This window comes from Apodemus sylvaticus, chromosome 12 (assembly GCF_947179515.1).
Source record: "Apodemus sylvaticus chromosome 12, mApoSyl1.1, whole genome shotgun sequence".
NCBI classification, from domain to species: Eukaryota; Metazoa; Chordata; class Mammalia; order Rodentia; family Muridae; genus Apodemus; species Apodemus sylvaticus.
The window spans coordinates 68,340,160-68,358,192 of NC_067483.1; the positions used below are offsets into that span (position 1 = coordinate 68,340,160).

An 18,033-nucleotide genomic window follows, 5' to 3' on the forward strand; every position below is an offset into this window, starting at 1 on the left:
TGTAGTGTGTGTTGTCACAAACATGCGACAGTGCAGGTGGAGGTCAGAGGTCATTTGTGGGAGTCAGACCTGTTCTTCCACCATGTGTGTCCCAGGGACCAAGCTCAGGTCACTGGGTTGGTAGAAGATGTCTTTACCCACTGAGGCATCTTGCTGTCCCTATACCCACTTTATGTGTGTTGGTTACATACTTGGCTGCTCCCTGACCCTGAGGAGAACCTTACCTGGTTCCTAGTGCACGCCTGCAGCACAGGTCATATCTCTCGATTAGCTAAACAGGCGAGTTTTATCTTTAGTCAAGGTGATGGCGGGCCTGTGAGTGACAAACTCTGGCCTTCGTCCTTGAAATGTCCGCTCTGTCAGCAAGACTCTCACCATGGCTTCAGTCCTAATGAGTTCTTATCTGGAGAGTGAAGCATTTCCCATAATTCCTCTTATTCCAAACTCCTCAAGTCACACAGAGCAATCCTCACAGAAGTAAACTTCTGTGATACTCCAACAGAAAAAGGAAAGAAAAGAAGAGAAGAGCGAAGAAGAGGAAAACAGAAATCAATGAGCCTTTTATCTCCATTAGCTTGGATTTACTTAATCTTCCTCCAGAACTACTAAAAATATTAATAACAATATACACAGACATAATTTGGCTTGTTCTCTCTTTAAGAAATATTTCGAGCTGAGCGGTGGTGGCGCACGCCTGTAATCCCAGCACTTTGGGAGGCAGAGGCAGGCGGATTTCTGAGTTCGAGGCCAGTCTGGTCTACAGAGTGAGTTCCAGGACAGCCAGGGCTACACAGAGAAACCCTGTCTCGGAAAAAAAAAAAAAAAAAAAAAAAAGAAGAAGAAGAAGAAGAAATATTTCGAGCCAGTAGGTGGTGGTGAACGCCTTTAATCTCAGCAGTCTGGAGCAGAGGCAGGCAGATCTCAGTGCCAGCCTAGTCCACAGAATGAGTTCCAGGACAGGGCTATACACAGAGAAGCCCTGACTCAAAAAAAAAAAAAAAAGAAAGAAAAAGAAAAGAGAAAGAAAGAAAGAAAGAAAGAAAGAAAGAAAGAAAGAAAGAAAGAAAGAAAGAAAGAAAGAAAGAAAAGAAAAGAAAGAAAAGAAAAGAAAAGAAAGAAAGAAAAAGAAAAAAGAAAGGCGTTTTGAGTCATGCGGAGTTGTTGCTGTGTAGTCACCATGAGAAAGGCCCTCTCTCCTGAACTGAAGAAATGTACGGACAGAAGTTTCTAATTGAAGTGACATGGTGGCAGACACGTCCAGGGACTGAATCGTGAATGATGAGCGTAGAGAGCAACAGAGCAGCCTTGCAATGGTGGTCGTCTGAGGAAACAGCGTCATCACGTCAGAAGCCTTGGAAAGAGTCTAAACAACAGCCCTGTCTGACTGCCGGGTAGAACTGGATCATGGGTGTTTTCATAAAAAACTGTTTCTAAATAAACTTCTGTGATACTCCAACAGAAAGAGAAAAGGAAAGGAAAAGGGAAAGGAAAAAGGAAAGGAAAAAGGAAAGGAAAAAGGAAAGGAAAAAGGAAAGGAAAAAGGAAAGGAAAGGAAAAAGGAAAGGAAAGGAAAGGAAAGGAAAGGAAAGGAAAGGAAAGGAAAGGAAAGGGAAAGGGAAAGGAAAAAGGAAAGGAAAGGAAAGGAAAGGAAAGGAAAGGGAAAGGGAAAGGGAAAGGAAAGGAAAGGAAAAAGGAAAGGAAAAAGGAAAAAGGAAAGGAAAGGAAAGGAAAGGAAAGGAAAGGAAAGGAAAGGAAAGGAAAGGAAAGGAAAGGAAAGGAAAGGAAAATAGTTCAGTAGCCGCTGCTCTTGCACAGTAGTGGAAACAGGCTCCCGCCTGCAGTCCCAAGGTCAGCTTTACCCGAGGCCAGCCCAGGAGAGGCGGGGGGGGGGGGGGGGGGGGTAGTGTTGTGGAGAGCAACCCCCCCCCCCCACCTCCGCTCTCTCCTGACTGGAGGCATCAGAGCTTTTGCCCACAGGTTCCTGACTCAGGTTTGAATTCTCCTCGTGCTCCTTTTCCTTCCAAAGAGGAGAGAAGCATGAAGGCCTGCGGAAAGACACCGGGGTCGCACTTTCCCTAGGCCTGACTGAACTTTAACTCTTGTGTGCTTTGCTTAACCCTGGGAACTAACTGGTCATCAGCCTTTGACCTCGGCCCTCCGCCCCTGGCCAGCTCCCTCCCCCCCACCACGGCCTCTGGACCTCCCTCAGATTTAGAGGGAAGAACCAGTTCGGAGTGATTGTCCCCGACAGCACCAGCTCCACAGGCCCTTCTCTGGAGAGGCGACGGCCATGTATCCCACTGGGGTAGGGGCTGCGGGTGAGAGGTAAGCACGGTGGGCGGTGGGCTTCCCTCCCTCTGTGAGCTCTGAAAGACTCTGGAGGATGACCTCTGACATCTTTGAGATGACCAGGCCTCTCCCTGATAGTTAGTCAAAGACCTTTTTGGAAGACTCCACTTCACCTAAGCCACACTTGAGATTCTTAGTTCCTTTGACAGCAAAGGGTGCTTCCCTTGAGAAGAGGCGGGCAAGCAAGAGCACCCTTCCTTCCAGGGCGGCCTCTCCAAATGCTTTCTGCTCCTCTTCCTTCTCAGCAGTGCCCACCTGCCTCTGTGACCCCTGACTACCACCCGAAGCCTCGAAGCCTTGGTCCCCTTCTGGGTCCCACACCCTTCTTGAGGTAGTTTGTTGGAAAGAAAGCAGAAAGCGAGGAGGCAGCCTGACCCCATGGTTCCTGTGTATACCCAGCAGGGCTTAGGCCTGCAACCTCTGTTCACATTGCAAATGCCTCCAGAGCAAAATCAGAGCGCAAGACAATGGAGAGGATTCTCTCTCCCCTCCCTCACCTTCTCTCTTCTCCCTCACCCCCTCTCTCCCCTGCTTCACCCCCTCTCTCCCCTCCCTCACTCCCTCTCCCCTCCCTTAGCCCCTCTCCCCTCCCTCACCCCTCCTCTCCCCTCCCTCACTCCCTCTCCCCTCCCTTAGCCCCTCTCCCCTCCCTCACCCCTCTCCCCTCCCTTAGCCCCTCTCCCCTCCCTCACCCCTCTCCCCTCCCTCACCCCCTCTCCCCTCCCTCATCCCCTCTCCCCTCCCTCACCCCCTCTCCCCTCCCTCATCCCTCTCCCCTCCTCACCCCCTCTCCCCTCCCTCACCTTCTCTCTTCTCCCTCACCCCCTTCCTTCCTTCACTCCCCTCACCCTTCCCCTCCCTCACCCCCTCTCTCCCTCCCTTACCCCCTCTCTCCCTCCCTCACCCCCTCTCTCCCTCCCTCACCCCCTCTTTCCCCTCCCTCACCCCCTCTCTCACCCCCCTCTCTCCCCTCCCTCCCCCTCTTCCCTCCCTCCCCTCCCTCCCCCTCCCTCCCCTCTTGTCACTCTATCTGTCCGTGTCAGACTACACAAAAATCCATGCATGCTTTGGCTGCCTTCACCCTCCAGTTAGCACATCCCACTGAGCAGCCTCCCTGCCTGACTTTTTCTTCCGGAAGGGACTGGAGAGACTCTGTGCTTAGCTTAGCCACAGACTCCCTGCTCCAGACTCAGGCACCTCAGAGCACCCGGAGGTGGAGAATTTACTTCTTGGTTGTTGCTTTTTTAAGTATCCACATTCTCTTGCCAATCTCACTACTTCATTTCTTTGTTTTAAATTGCGGTATAATGTAGCCCAGGCTACCCTCATGCTCATGATCCTGTTACCTGAGCCTCCCAAGTGTTGAGATTAAGGGAATAGGCCCCACCACACCTATAATCCCAGCACGTGGGCTCCGGAGGGAGGAAAATCAGAAGGTCAAGGTCGTCATCAGCTACATAGCAAGAATGAGGCAACCTGGGCTACCGAGACTACTGATCCCTGACACCCTCAAAGTGAGGTTACCTTTACTTTTAGTGACCCACGTTAGAAGCTATGAAAACATTTCCGGGACAGAAACTAATGAGGGCAGAGCTAAGGCGGGGGTGGTGGTGGTGGGCAGTAAAGGTCAGAGGGTAAGGGAGCAAGCTGTAGTACTCACTGAATCTGGGATCTGACTCAACGAGGAGGGGGAGGGGAGGGATCTGGGTGACCTCCAGGTTTCTGGGCTGCTGTCAGGATGCACTGGGTTGAAGGACAGAAGAGCAGGTGTGCGGGGGAGGTGACAGCTCAGCAGGTCACATCTCACTATGGAAGTAGCAGGCCTTCCGGACCAAACTGCCGCCGGGCCAATAGTAAGTCTGGCCGTCTGAGTGCAGGCTGGAGCTGCGGATCTGGGCCTGGCGTACTCAGTGTGCTCATTGTTGCATCCATGTCCCCTTACCTCCCTTCCCCAAAGCCTGTCCTTCAGGAGTCAGGCTGAAGCCCATCCTTGTCTGGGGTTTCCTGACCCCTTCGGGTGGCTCCCTTCCCCCTCTTGACTCTCTACCGGGCACATGTGGGCCTTCAGTCATCAATGGAAACCGTTGCATTCTTTCTTAGCCTAGCATGGACACACACACACACACATACACACACACAACTGCATCCAGGCAAGGAGCCTAGGACTGATCTTGTCCTGGACAAGAATGCTTAGTTCAAACTCCAAGAAGGCCAGACTCGTATGCTTCTCAGGAATAAGACTGTGGTGGTCAGTGGGATGGGGAGTCACAGTTCTGACCCTTGTAGGAAGCTCTGTCTCCTCCCTCTGCTCCTCCTTGGTGCCTTGGGCTGTGCTATCTGTCACGGAAACCCTGTGGATGACATCTGCATAGCGAAGCCCCGAGACATCGCCGTGAATCCCATGTGCATTTACCGCCCCCCCGGCCAAGAAGGCCACGGAGGAGGACGGCCAAGAGCAGAAGGTCCCGGAAGCCACCAACCGCCGGGTCTGGGAACTGTCCAAGGCCAATTCTCGATTTGCCACTAACTTCTACCAGCACCTGGCAGACTCCAAGAATGACAACGACAACATTTTCCTGTCACCCTTGAGCATCTCCACGGCTTTTGCTATGACCAAGCTGGGTGCCTGTAATGACACTCTGAAGCAGCTGATGGAGGTACAGTGCAAAGCCCTCTTCCCCTTTCCTTGTTGGGGAGCATCTCCTGGACTTCCTTATGTCACACATCAGGTTGTGTAGGGTAATGATTTAACCCTCACCGTGGCCTCTTCCTTCCAGAGTGCTGTAGGGATGTTGGGATTAGAGACGCAAGCCTAAATGTGGCTTTTTGTGGGTTCCAGGGACCAAATGTGGCTTATGATTTTCTTTGAGTCACTACTTCATGTGTTTGGATAATTCTTTCTTTCTTTCTTTTTTTAATGATTTTTTTTTATGTGCATTGGTCTTTTGCCTGCACCTGTTGGATCCCCTGGAAGTGGAGTTAGAGGGAGTTGGAGCTGCCACGTGGTTGCTGGGAATTAAACCCTGATCCTCTGGAAAAGACCAGTGCTCACTCGTAACTGCTCAGCCATCTCTCCAGTCAGTCCGGGATCTTCTTCTTCTTTTTTTTTTCACTGTGTAGCTCAGGGGTGACCCCCAAACTTACTATATGAGGCTCTAGTTGGTCTTAAACTTGTGATGATCACCTGGTCTCAACTCTCAATTTCATGAGTAGGAGGATTATAAGCGTTAGCTACCATGTGGTTAATTTTTTTTTTTTTTTTAGTTAGGCAATGAGTTATTACCTGGATGTCTTCCTCATAAATGTTTCCTATTCTCTCCCATTTAAAAATTATTTTACTTGTTATTTGAGGGGGAACACACACGTGCCATGGTGTGTGTGTGTGTGTGTGTGTGTGTGTGTGTCAGAGGACAACTTTCAGGAGCCGCCTCCCTCCTCCCTCCTCCCTCCTCCCTCCTCCCTGATGGAGGCTATCTCATTTCTACACACTGCATCGTCCAGGCCAGCTGCCCGCACACTTCCAGATGGCCTCCGCCTTCCAGAGTGCTGTAGGGTTGTTGGGATTACAGACACAAGCCTATACGTGGCTTGTTGTGGGTTCCAGGGACCAAATGCAAGTTGTCAAGCTTGATAAACAAATGCTTTTACCTGCCGACTCATCTTACTGGCTCATATTTTATGATATTCATAAGTAGGAGAAGGCTGGTACCACCACTTCTCTTTTCAGTCATATTTTCTCTCCTCTCTCTCTCCTTCTCCCTCTCATTCATTTTTGGGGCAATGTCTCACAATGTTTCACTCACATTGCTCTTAAACTTGGGGACCTCCTGCCTCTACTTCCCAAGTGCTGGGATTACAGGTGTGTACAAGGTCCAGTTATTTGGATATTCATTCATATGATCATTTATATGTTTGTTTGCTTTTTTAATCCATCACTACCTCTATGCTGGGCCATATACTAGGTGAAGACTCTAGTCCCTGCCCTAGCAGGGAAAGACAATTTGCTATCCAGTGAGCTCAAGCTGATTGGTTCTTGAGATAGGTTCTAGGGCTCTGGATCCCAGGAAGCTGAGAAGCCCCAAAGAGACAGACTGTTTTGGAGCCATGGGCAGTACTGATCGCTTCTGATCGGTACTGATGGCTTCAGATCAGTGGCTCCCCCACCCCCTTTGGCAGGTCAGGGAAGAAGAGGAATAAAGTGGAACAGGATAGCAAGAGAAGCCTTGAATGAGGTTGGACAGTCATGGATGGAAACATGAGGTCCGTACTCTGCCCTTTGCTTGAGTGGCCAGCTGGCTTTCTTCAGGCGGGATCTCACTCTGGAAACAAAGAGACATGACAGGGAGGCAGAAGCCCCTCCAGCATGGCATACAGTGTCCTCAGAACCCAAGACACAGAAGTCCGGGACTTAGGAAGGTTTACCTCCCTCTCCTCAAGCAGCCGGTGTTCCACTGAACACCACTCGTGTGCTCAGATTCAGGCATGCGACTCTGTGTTCTGCATCTGCTGACCCCAGCACAGCATACAAGCGACTGTCCTTGCCCCGCTCTGTGTTCCTGATGCTCTTGTGACTGAATGGCTGGTGGCACATTAGAGCTCCTCCCGGGGCACTGGGACACACAGGCATCTGTCTCAAGCATTCCCTTATATCCTGTCTCTGTTCCCTGAATGTGAGCTTAAACATGACCTTTGGGAACAAACGAGAGTGGGAGGTGTAGCTCAGTGGATCGAGCACTCGGCTAATAATGGCAGAACTCGGGGGTCACTCTCTATTGGTGCAAAATCAAACCAGAAAGGAAAACCCACCAGAGGCAGAACAACCATTGCTAATCCACACGTCCTCTGAGTGCCTCCTACATATCTTGCAATGTATATGTCAGATATAGAAAATGGGGTCTCTCTCTCTCTCTCTCTCTCTCTCTCTCTCTCTCTCTCTCTCTCTCTCTCAGCAAAGAGAAACCTATAGCGCTTTTAGTCACAAGTGATAAAAAGGGACCTGGGGAGAGGGCTCGATGGGTAATGTGCTTTGCTTCGAATGTACCAAGGCCTGAGTTTGTGCTCCAGCGCCTATATACACAGGCATGATGCACGTGCTTGTTAATTTCAGGGAGGGAGAGCTGGGCAGAGAGATCCCTTGCCAGCCAGCCATTTTATCCTAATCGGCTAGCTCCAGAGCAGCAAGAGACTCTGACTTACAGAGTGGGAAGGTGGGTCTGGGGAGACAGCTCAGAGGTTAAGAGCTTCCCTTTCTTCCAGAGGAGCCAAGTTAGATGCCCAGCACCCACATCTGTCAGCTCATAACCTCCTGTAACTCCAATGAATACAATACCCCAAAATGAAGGTGGCTGGTGTCTGAGTAACAGTATAGCTTGTCTTCTGACCTCTCCGTGCATGTTCATACATGCCCGTGTGCTCATGGGCACACGTGCAAGCACAGAGTGCATATCAGAACACCAGGGAAACTTAAATTGAGAGGATAAGTCAAGTCAGAAGGCCTTTTCCCACCCGAAAAATGAGCACAGAGAGGTGGGGAAGCGGCCTCACCATTTTGTGCTGGCGCTGAAGAGGGTGCCTGTGTGGTTCAATGACAGCTTCTATGACTCTGATTGGCACATGTGTGGCTCCTAAGTCCCTTTTAACCTCGAGACTCTGATTCTGGGTTCATTTATTTCCTTCTGACACAATCCTTTCCTCTCTCATCCCTTCTGTAACCTGTATTCCAGAGCCCTCAAGAGTGCCGACCCAAGCAGATGCTGTGAGAACGCTTGGTACAAGGAGATGCACTATCTTGGTTCCTTTAGGTGTCTGAAATTACCAAGAGGACGGCTCCCTCCCAGAGAGAGAGCATCCTGCATTGGTCTACACAGTCCCTCAAAGACCCGGTGGCTGTCTTGTCTCTTCATCGTCCCAATTATGTTTCCTGCCCTTTATTCTTTTGTCTTGCATATTCGTTTTAAAACACAAGCTGAGTGTTTATGCTGTGCCAGGCTCTGTGCTGGAGGGAGCTAACAGCTGAGATGGCCCTTGGTCCAGCACTGTCCTCTGCACCCAGGGTAACTGACTGCCCAACCACACCGCCACCATTTTCTTTTGTTGTCTATAGGTTTTTAAATTTGATACCATCTCTGAGAAAACATCGGACCAGATCCATTTCTTCTTTGCCAAACTGAACTGCCGACTCTATCGAAAAGCCAACAAGTCCTCAGACTTGGTATCAGCCAACCGCCTTTTTGGAGACAAATCCCTCACCTTCAACGAGAGCTATCAAGATGTTAGTGAGGTTGTCTATGGAGCCAAGCTCCAGCCCCTGGACTTCAAGGTGAGCTGTAGGTGTCGAACTGAGAAAGGAAAGAAACAGGATCCAGATGCACACTCCACTGCTTGCCAATGGCTGGTGTGGGCTGAGGACAGATCCGAACCCATGGACCACACCCTTCCTTCAGGCTTCACAAGCAATGGCTTTCAAAGCCTTCAGTTATAGAGGCTACTCTTTTTTTGGATTTGTTTTTTTTTTTCCAGACAGGGTTTCTCTGTGTAGTCCTGGCTGTCCTGGAACTCACTCTGTAGACCAGGCTGGCCTCGAACTCAGAAATCCGCCTGCCTCTGCCTCCCAGAGTGCTGGGATTACAGGCGTGCGCCACCACCGCCCGGCCTAGAGGCTACTTTTAAGAAGTTGTACAAGGGATTGCTCTTTTATTTCATCTACCATGTTCAAATGTGTCATGGTCAAATACATGCTCCCTTGGGCACTCAGGGGACACACAAGCCTGCCAAGTGTTTTGAGGAAGTGAAACAGCAAAGAAATACCTTGGTTTCTGGTGTAGTTACTGTTCCATTGCTGCGAAGAGCAAGAAAACTCTTATAAACGAAAGCATTTCATTGGGGACTTAATTACCATTTCAGAGCATTAATCCATTTCCTTTCCAGCAGGAAGCATGGTGGCAGGCGGGTGGGTGGGCAGGCAGGCCAATGTGGGGTTAGGTTACTTCCTGACCCATAGGCAGACAGAGAAAGAGAGGCGCTGGGACTGGCAAAGCCCATTCCCAATTACACATCTCCTCCTCTCCATCCTTTCCAAACATCCTTCATCAATGGGGACTAAGCATGCGCATCTGTGAGCCTCTGGGGCCTGCTTTCATTCAAACCTCCACAGCAACATCCTGTCAGCATTTCCTTTCCTTTCTTTCTACCCGATCCCCACCCCCGCAACCCCCAGATAGGGTTTCTCTGTGCAGCCCTGGTTGTCCTGGAACTCACTCTATAGACCAGGCTGGCCTTGAACTCTCAGAGATAGGCCTCCTGAGCGCTGGAATTAGAAGCAAGAGCCACCATTAGCTGGTCAGCATTGTCTACATTCCCTTTTTCTTTTCTTTTCTTTTCTTTTCTTTTCTTTTCTTTTCTCTTTTCTTTTCTTTTTCCTTTCCCTTTCTTTCTTTCTTTCTTTCTTTCTTTCTTTCTTTCTTTCTTTCTTTCTTTCTTTCTTTCTTTCCTTCTTTCTTTCTTTCTTTCTTTCTTTCTTTCTTTCTTTCTTTCTTTCTTTCTTTCTTTCTTTCTTTCTTTCTTTCTTTCTTTCTTTCTTTCTTTCTTTTTTGGTTTTTCTCTGGGTTTCTCTGTGTAGCTCTGGCTGTCCTGGAACTCACTCTGTAGACCAGGCTGGCCTCCAACTCAGAAATCCACCTGCCTCTGCCTCCCAAGTGCTGGAATTAAAGGCGTGTGCCACCGCTGCACGGCCCCTCCTATCCTCTCAGGCGCGCTGTCAGGCATTTCTTCCCACAGACTGTTTGGAGATTGTGCTTCTATGTGCTTAGGGTCTCCGGAGTCAGAGTAGGGAACATCGTACCTTCCGTCCTCAGCCTGTCTTCCCCTGTCATCTGTCCTGTGTCCCCTCCTCCTTCTTTTTCCATTTATAACATTTATTGACGGGCTGGGCTCTGAGTGAACCCTGTCATGACAAAAGATTAACTGCATGGAAAAAGAATCCGTGACTGTATGGGATGGCTGGGGTTTCCTCGGTGTGGGTTAAAATGATGGCTTCTTAACCAGTCGTGGGGAAAGAGCAGGCAAATGGTGGGCAAAGGGAATTCTGCATGGGGGAACTTGAAAGTCAGGGCTAAGGAGTCGAACAAGTGGGTAGGATTATTTCCTGTTTTCCTCAGGAGAATCCGGAGCAATCCAGAGTGACCATCAACAGCTGGGTAGCTAATAAGACTGAAGGCCGCATCAAAGACGTCATCCCCCAAGGCGCCATTAACGAGCTCACTGCCCTGGTGCTGGTTAACACCATTTACTTCAAGGTACTTCAACTGGTCCTGCAGAGATCAAGCGACTTCCTCTCACTATCACTCTGTCAAGCATGTGTAGTCAAATCTCCCCTGAAATGGTCCATGCACGATCCAGGCAACCACATACATTTGCTGAGAGCCCAGAGGCCCAGAGACTCAGTAGTGTCCTCAGGCTGGGGCAGACTGTGTGAACTTACTAACTGAGCATTCTTCAAGATGTGACAAATTGTCACACTTGTGTGACAGTTTCTGCCATTCAATTAATGTTTTCTTTTCTCTTTTAAATTTTGAGACAGGGTATTATGTAGCGCTGGGTGTCCCGGAACTTGCTAAGGAGACCAGGCTGGTCTCGAACTCAGAAATTCACCTGCCTCTGTCTCCCGAATGCTGGGATTAAAGGTGCATGCTGTCACAGACCAGGTCCATTAATGTATCTTAAATCAGAAACAAAATGATTTTTACAATCATTAGTGATGGAGTTCCCCACTGCCAAGAACAATTTCTATTTAACCTGTCTCCTAGGGGTTCTGAAGCTCCAGGCGCTGGGCTCATCTGAGAATCAGAAGGGGCCTGTGACTGTGACCATGTATATAGCTTGTTTTCCTCACAGAGCCCAGGGTTCTGAGGACTGCTCCAATTTGATTTCATTTGAAAGGGAGCAGGGGAGGGCTTAGGAACAAACACCCCCCAAACCCCCCACCCCCACCCCCCACCCCCCTATCCCCCTGCTGTAGGGCGGCTGCAAGTGTGATGCTTATCCTCAGACACACTCTGTTTACATTCCGCCTTTCTCCACGCGGCCTGGAGACTCAAGAACAGAGTAGACTGTTACCCCTTACAGTTTATGGAACAACTTGCTATTTATTAATATTCTAGATCCTCATACCACCGGGAGTGAGACGTTGGACCATGTGTGCAGTATGATTTCTTTGTTTCAAAGCTTGACTCCTTGTTTCTAAGTGTATGAATTCGTGTGAGTTGCTGGGAACTTTCCTATGGCCTCTTTCTGCATGTGTAAAGTGGTAATGAGGAGTCACCTACTTTATAGGCTTACCAAAAGGTTTGCGTAGTTAACACAGGTGAAATACTCAGGTGTTATTTATACATGCTTAGAGCACACAGCGCCTAACGTGTGGGCAGGAAGCCACCTCTCAGAAACTTTAACTGACTCAAGAACAAAGAGCCAGGGACAGATAAGGAATGAGGCAGGAAGCCAGCCAGGAGCCATCCAGACAAATCTCAGGGCGTGCCGGGTCTGGCCTCTAACTCAGCAGGGACACAGCGCGGAGTTCTGGAGGTTGGCTCTTGGAAAGAGGCTGGGAGAGAGCGGACAACACAAGACTGAACTTGCAAAGGAGAGTGTAGGTTAGTCTAAGGGTTAGACTTTCCTGACTTAAAAAACAAAACCAACCCCAAAACCAAACAACAACGACAGCACAATACAGGGCTGGCAAGATGACTCAGCTGGTAGAAGTGTTGGTTTCTGCGCTCAAAAGTTCTGTCTGCTCACTCACACGCGCCCGCCGCACCGCACCGTGGGGATGCGGTGGAACTGTGAGACACGCCAGGCCAGATAGTTCCACGTGGGACTTTATTTAAGATAGGGAAGGGGTAGCGGGTGGGAAGGAAAGGGAGAAAGGGGGAAGAGAAAAAGAGGAGGGGGAAAGAGCTCTGCCTGGTTATATACCGGTAGTGACGTAATTACAGGTAAAGGTAGGCTATGGAATTCTGGGTAAATGGTAGCTGTTGCCTTGGCGACAGACCTATACATTGCTTGTATGGTGTCACAAGCTTTACAGGCCTCGGGTACCTACAAGAAGTGCTTGTCACCATGCCTGGCAACCTGAGTTCCATTGTGGAGCCCACACGGTAGGGGGAAAGAACCGTTTCCTGAACACTGATAAATTGTCCTTTGATGTCCACACACTCCAGTGGCACACCCCTCCTCTCAGATGTTAAAAAAAAAAGGTAATATTGATGGAAATATAGAATATAGAAAAAACACAGAATGAAACATACATAAATAACCACACAACTCAGACATAGTTATTTGTCTTTTAATGCAGATCTACTTTTTTTCTAATAACTACATTTATATGTTGATGCAATCAGATAATATGATGATGCTTCATATTAGTAAGAATTCAGCTAGGATCTTTTTGTTCTTGGCTTATGATTCTCCCACTTGACATCTTTCAGGGCCTGTGGAAGTCAAAGTTCAGCCCTGAGAACACAAGGAAGGAACCATTCTACAAAGCTGACGGGCAGTCATGCCTTGTGCCCATGATGTACCAGGAAGGCAAATTCAAATACCGGCGCGTGGCAGAGGGCACCCAGGTGCTAGAGCTGCCCTTCAAGGGCGATGACATCACCATGGTGCTCATCCTGCCCAAGCCTGAGAAGAGCCTGGCCAAGGTGGAGCGGGAACTCACCCCGGAGCTGCTGCAGGAGTGGCTGGATGAGCTGTCCGAGGTGATGCTTGTGGTGCACATGCCTCGCTTCCGCACCGAGGATAGCTTCAGCCTGAAGGAGCAGCTGCAAGACATGGGCCTCACTGATATCTTCAGCCCTGAGAAGTCCCAACTCCCAGGTTGGTACAGGAGAGAGCTGCCTCCTTTCCACTCCACGGTGGTTTAGCCAAAAGTCAGAGAAGCCAGGAAAGAGAGCCACACCTGGCCACCCGGACTCTGACGGTGGCTCTGTGCTAAGCTTGGGGCGGTCCCTTGTCCTTCCTAGTCTCCCTGTGAAAGAGAGTGTTTGCTCTTGTGTCTAGGAGTCCAATAAGCATGTCTGTCACCCCATGAATCTGTATCTAACAGGGGAGATCAAACCAGGTGGAGAAGAATTTGGAAAAGCATTGGAATTCAAAGAGACAGGCATTAAAGGCAAGGCATATTGAGATCTGTAATTCTAGCATTGGGAGGCAGGGTAAGAACACAGAGTGTTCCAGGGCAGCCTAGGCTATATAACAAGATCTTGTCTCAAAAGTAAATAAAATAGGGCCTGGAGTGACATCTTAGAGCATGCAGGATTATTATTATTGCAAAAGACCCAGGGTCAGTTTCCAGAATCCATGGTAGACAGCTCACAACTTTTTGTTACTCTAGCTTCGGGGGAATCTGACTCCACAGGCACCTGCTCTTGTGTATACACATTCACACACACACACACACACACACACAAATAAAATAAATCTTGAATAAGATAAAAATAAAATGTGATAGTAAATTAAAATTAAAAACGAAACTTAGCTGGGCATGGAGGCAGAGGCAGGTAGATCTTTGAGTTTGAGGTCAGCCTGGTCTACAGAGTAAGTTCCTGGATAGTCAAGGCTACACAGAGGAACTTATTTTGAAAAAACAAAATAAGTAAATAAATAATTTTAAAAATGAGCCTTAAAATACCTTTTTATTTGTTTTTCCCCTTTTTTTCATTGAGACAGGGTCTTATGTAGCCCAGGTTAGCCTGGAACCCACTGTGTAGCTAAAACTGGCTTCATACTGATTATGCTGTCTCCACCCTGAGAGCTGTTTCATCCCTTTTATCATGCACACATGCACCACCATGTCTGGCAAGCTTTTACTTATTACTACACTCATTTGTTGTTATGTGTGGTAAGTGGTGCATGGAGGTCAGAGGACAACTTTCAGGGTTCAAAACCGTGTGGAGCCCCACCCAGGATTAAACTCAAGTTGTCAGGGTTAGTGGCACAGCTCCTTACCTGATGAGCAATCTCACTGGCCTGCAGATCTGGGTTCAGTGGCACACAATTATAATCTCAGCACGCTAGGCCGAGGCAGGGTGACAGTTTAAGGCCAGCTCAGGCTACGCAAAGATTCTATCTAAAAATGACTTAGACCAGGTATTTATGTTTATCTTTATTGGGCTATCTTCAGCTCTGAGAGCCAAACCTCTTAAAAATGTTACCAGACTGGAAAGGCATATTTTTGCTAGATACAGTGAAGTTTTTCTTTGAGAACAGAGTCCCACCCTTCCACCTTCTCAGAAAAGTTGACAGCAGAATAAGTTCACAAGATCCAGGTCAAAAAAGCCAAAATAGATCAGTTTTTAAGAGGTATCCATTGAGGGGGTGAGGGGATGTATCCATTAGGGAGGCTTAGCAATCTGCTTCTCAAATCCCATCCCACCCCCACCCCCATCCTCACACCCACCCCCATCCTCACCCCACCCCCACCCCCATCCTCACACCCACCCCGGTCTTTCTTCCAGGGATCGTTGCTGGGGGCAGGGATGATCTCTTTGTCTCTGATGCATTCCACAAAGCATTTCTTGAGGTAAGTTCAGCTCCCTCCACCCTCTGCAATTTTATCACTCTGCGTTCCTGGAGTTCCCTGCTGCTCTTCTGGTGGAGCCAGCAGGTCTATTAGAAGCAGAGAACTGTGGCAGAGGCATCTCCACAGTGTCCCTCTAAATCATGTCCACATGGAGAAGCAGCTTGTAGCCTTCTCCATGAGGTCTGCCTCAGAATGGCGCTTCAAAGGAACCCTCAAGCTTTGGCTGTTTGACCTTCTCTCCTGCTAGAGACACATAGAGGGTAGCCCGAGGAAAAGGAGCCAGCAAAGAGGGGATGGCCATGGAGAGGGGATTCTGAGAAGTTTCAGGAACGTGAAAAGCCCGGAGTAAGACTGAAACCCATTCTGGACAGGACAGAGAGGGGCAGGTGCATAGGTGGGGAGGGTGAAGGGCATAAGACAAAAGACAGGGGTTACTAATGAGTACGGTTCACCTTAGCGGCAAGGGCCTTCTAGAACTCTCTCTATATATAGCATTTCAGAAAACACAGTTAGGTGGGTTGATCGTCTTTAAAGTCTATTTTTTCTGGAAGTCTTTTTTTTTTAAGATTTATTTTATGTATATGAGTATATATGATTTATTTATTTATTTTATGTATATGAGTACACTGTAGCTGTGCAGATGGTTTTGAGCCTTCATGCGGTTGCTGGGAATTGAATTTAGGGCCTCTGCTCGCTCCAGTCAACCCCGCTCACTCAGGTTGGCCCTGCTCACTCGGTCAACCTTGCTCACTCAGTCCCTGCTCAACCCAGCAGAGATTTATCACTGTAGCTGTCTTCAGATGCACCAGAAGAGGGCGCCAGCTCTCATTGCAGATGGTTGTGAGCTGCCATGTGGTTGCTGGGATTTGAACTCAGGACCTTCAGGAGAGCAGTCAGTGCTCTTACCCACTGAGCCATCTCACCAGCCCTAAACACAGTGTTATGCTGAGACTGAGAAGTCTCCGGGAGGAAATGAGTAGAATATTGCTTAGCCTGTCTTCCCACAACTGAGGTACACATAGAATGGTGTGTTAGCTAAGTAGTGACAGGTTGTAGAAGTTTGGTTCCTAGGTACTGAAGTGTGGATCCATCATTTTAGGTGGGGATCCTTAACTCTGGAGACTGAAAGATGGAGTCTGAGAATTTGTTTCTTTTTGTTGATTTGGTTTTTGAGGAAGGGTTTCTCCCTGTAGCCCTAGCCATCCTGAAACTTGTTGGAGAATCTGTTTCTTTACACAGATCCTTGGGAGATTTTTACAATTAGGTTTGAGGCCCAGTGGTGTAGGCTGTTCTTCATAGAAGCTAAGACTGTGAGCAGAGGAGATGGACCAATGTTACACAAAGCTTACAGGACTTGGGCTTGCAAAGAAAGGCTGCAAGCAGAGAGCAATGCTCAGAGCGTGGTGCCACAGAACTAATTCTAGAATCCAAGCAAGCTTAGTGCAACTGAAGGAAGCAGAAGGATGAGGGGCAGGAGGTGAGAACCTGCTGGATTGCATCTTTACACCACTTAGTCCTAGAATGAGCATGCAATCGATGTGGGACACCAGAGGGAAGGGAAAAAAAAAAACAAAACAAACCATTAACCAGCCCCTCAAAGTACAGAGATTGTAAGTACTTTATTAATAGTCAGGGACAGGAGGCAAAGGCAGGAGAATTGTCACAAGTTCCAGGCCAGCCTGGTCTATACAGAAAGTTAAAGACTAGCAAGGTGTGTATACACATACATACATACACACACACTCACACACACACATGAACCAGTGGTCACCTGACACAGGAGGATCTTGAATGGCAAGCTAGCCTTGGTACTAGAATGCACAGCAAGATCCTATCCCAGAGAAATCAGTCAACAGTTGTCATTTTCTGAAGGCATCCCTTCAGATATGTCATTGTTCAAATACTCTTTTGGTTATTACTTCAAGAACAACACCTCGCTTAGCTGGAGAAGTGTCTTTTCGTAAGCCCTGGTTCTTAGTGGCTTTTCTGGGTAGTTATAGCTGGGATTTCTTTACGCTTCAAGGGTGAATCTATTTAAATTGCAGATCTCTTGAGTTTGAGTTTTGATTTTCTCTTAGCAGTTGCTAAGAGAAAACAATGCTCTGTGATAGTGTTCAAGCATGCTACCAGAATGTGACTTCTAGTTCAAGGATTATACTTGTGAAACTCTTGGGAGGCTCTGGATGAGCCCAGTGCATCATACACACTGGAGGTTAAGAGGGCGTAGGTTTCTGGAGGGAACCATTTGTGTCCAAGTGTTAGCTATTAGAAAACAGCAGTGTGAGCTGCTGGGTCTGTGTGTGACCTGTGTCTAGGAGGGACCTGAGGATAGCTAACATTTGTTTCCTGTGTAACCCGCAGGTAAATGAGGAAGGCAGTGAAGCAGCAGCGAGTACTTCTGTCGTGATTACTGGCCGGTCACTGAACCCCAATAGGGTGACCTTCAAGGCCAACAGGCCCTTCCTGGTTCTTATAAGGGAAGTTGCATTGAACACTATTATATTCATGGGGAGAGTGGCTAATCCTTGTGTTAACTAAAATATTCTTAATCTTCGCACCTTTTCCTATTTTGGTGTTTGTGAATAGAAGTAAAAATAAATATGACTGACACCTCACAAGAATGGACTTTTCCACTTGAAGACGAGAGACTGAAGTAAGATGCTATTGGGGTACTCGATAAAATGACATTTTCGATTTTTCTCTACCCAGTCACCACTTTTGGGTAAATGAAAGGGAAGAAGCCAGTCACGGTGGCACGCTCCTCTATCCTAGCACTTTTTTTTTTAAATTATTTATTATTATTATATGTAAGTACACTGTAGCTGTCTTTAGACACACAAGAAGAGGGCATCAGATCTCATTACAGATGGTTGTGAGCCATCATGTGGTTGCTGGGATTTGAACTCAGGACCTTCAGAAGAGCAGTCAGTGCTCTTAACCGCTGAGCCATCTCTCCAGCCCCTATCCTAGCACTTTTGAAGGTGGTGCCAGCAATCAGGAGTCAAGGCCAGTTGAAGCTGGGCTGCAGAGTGAAAGACCTTGTCTCAAGATGTCTTCCTGTCCTCCCAAAAGTAGAAAAGAAACCCGTAAAGACGTGAATATATTAC

At 48.3% G+C, this 18,033-nt stretch overlaps 1 protein-coding gene and 1 pseudogene across 1 annotated transcript; both read left to right on the forward strand.

Moving 5' to 3' along the window:
- The first annotated feature begins 1,177 nt into the window (after positions 1 to 1,177).
- LOC127697917 (putative small nuclear ribonucleoprotein G-like protein 15) lies at positions 1,178 to 1,367 on the forward strand (annotated as a pseudogene).
- Positions 1,368 to 4,751: 3,384 nt separating this feature from the next.
- On the forward strand, positions 4,752 to 17,474 carry Serpinc1 (serpin family C member 1). The gene is made up of 6 exons (XM_052200537.1): positions 4,752 to 5,006; positions 8,453 to 8,668; positions 10,506 to 10,643; positions 12,831 to 13,221; positions 14,862 to 14,926; positions 17,288 to 17,474. Exons 1-6 carry the CDS (start codon positions 4,959 to 4,961, stop codon positions 17,462 to 17,464), a joined length of 1,035 nt encoding a protein of 344 aa, XP_052056497.1. The 5' UTR covers positions 4,752 to 4,958; the 3' UTR covers positions 17,465 to 17,474.
- Positions 17,475 to 18,033: the final 559 nt, after the last annotated feature.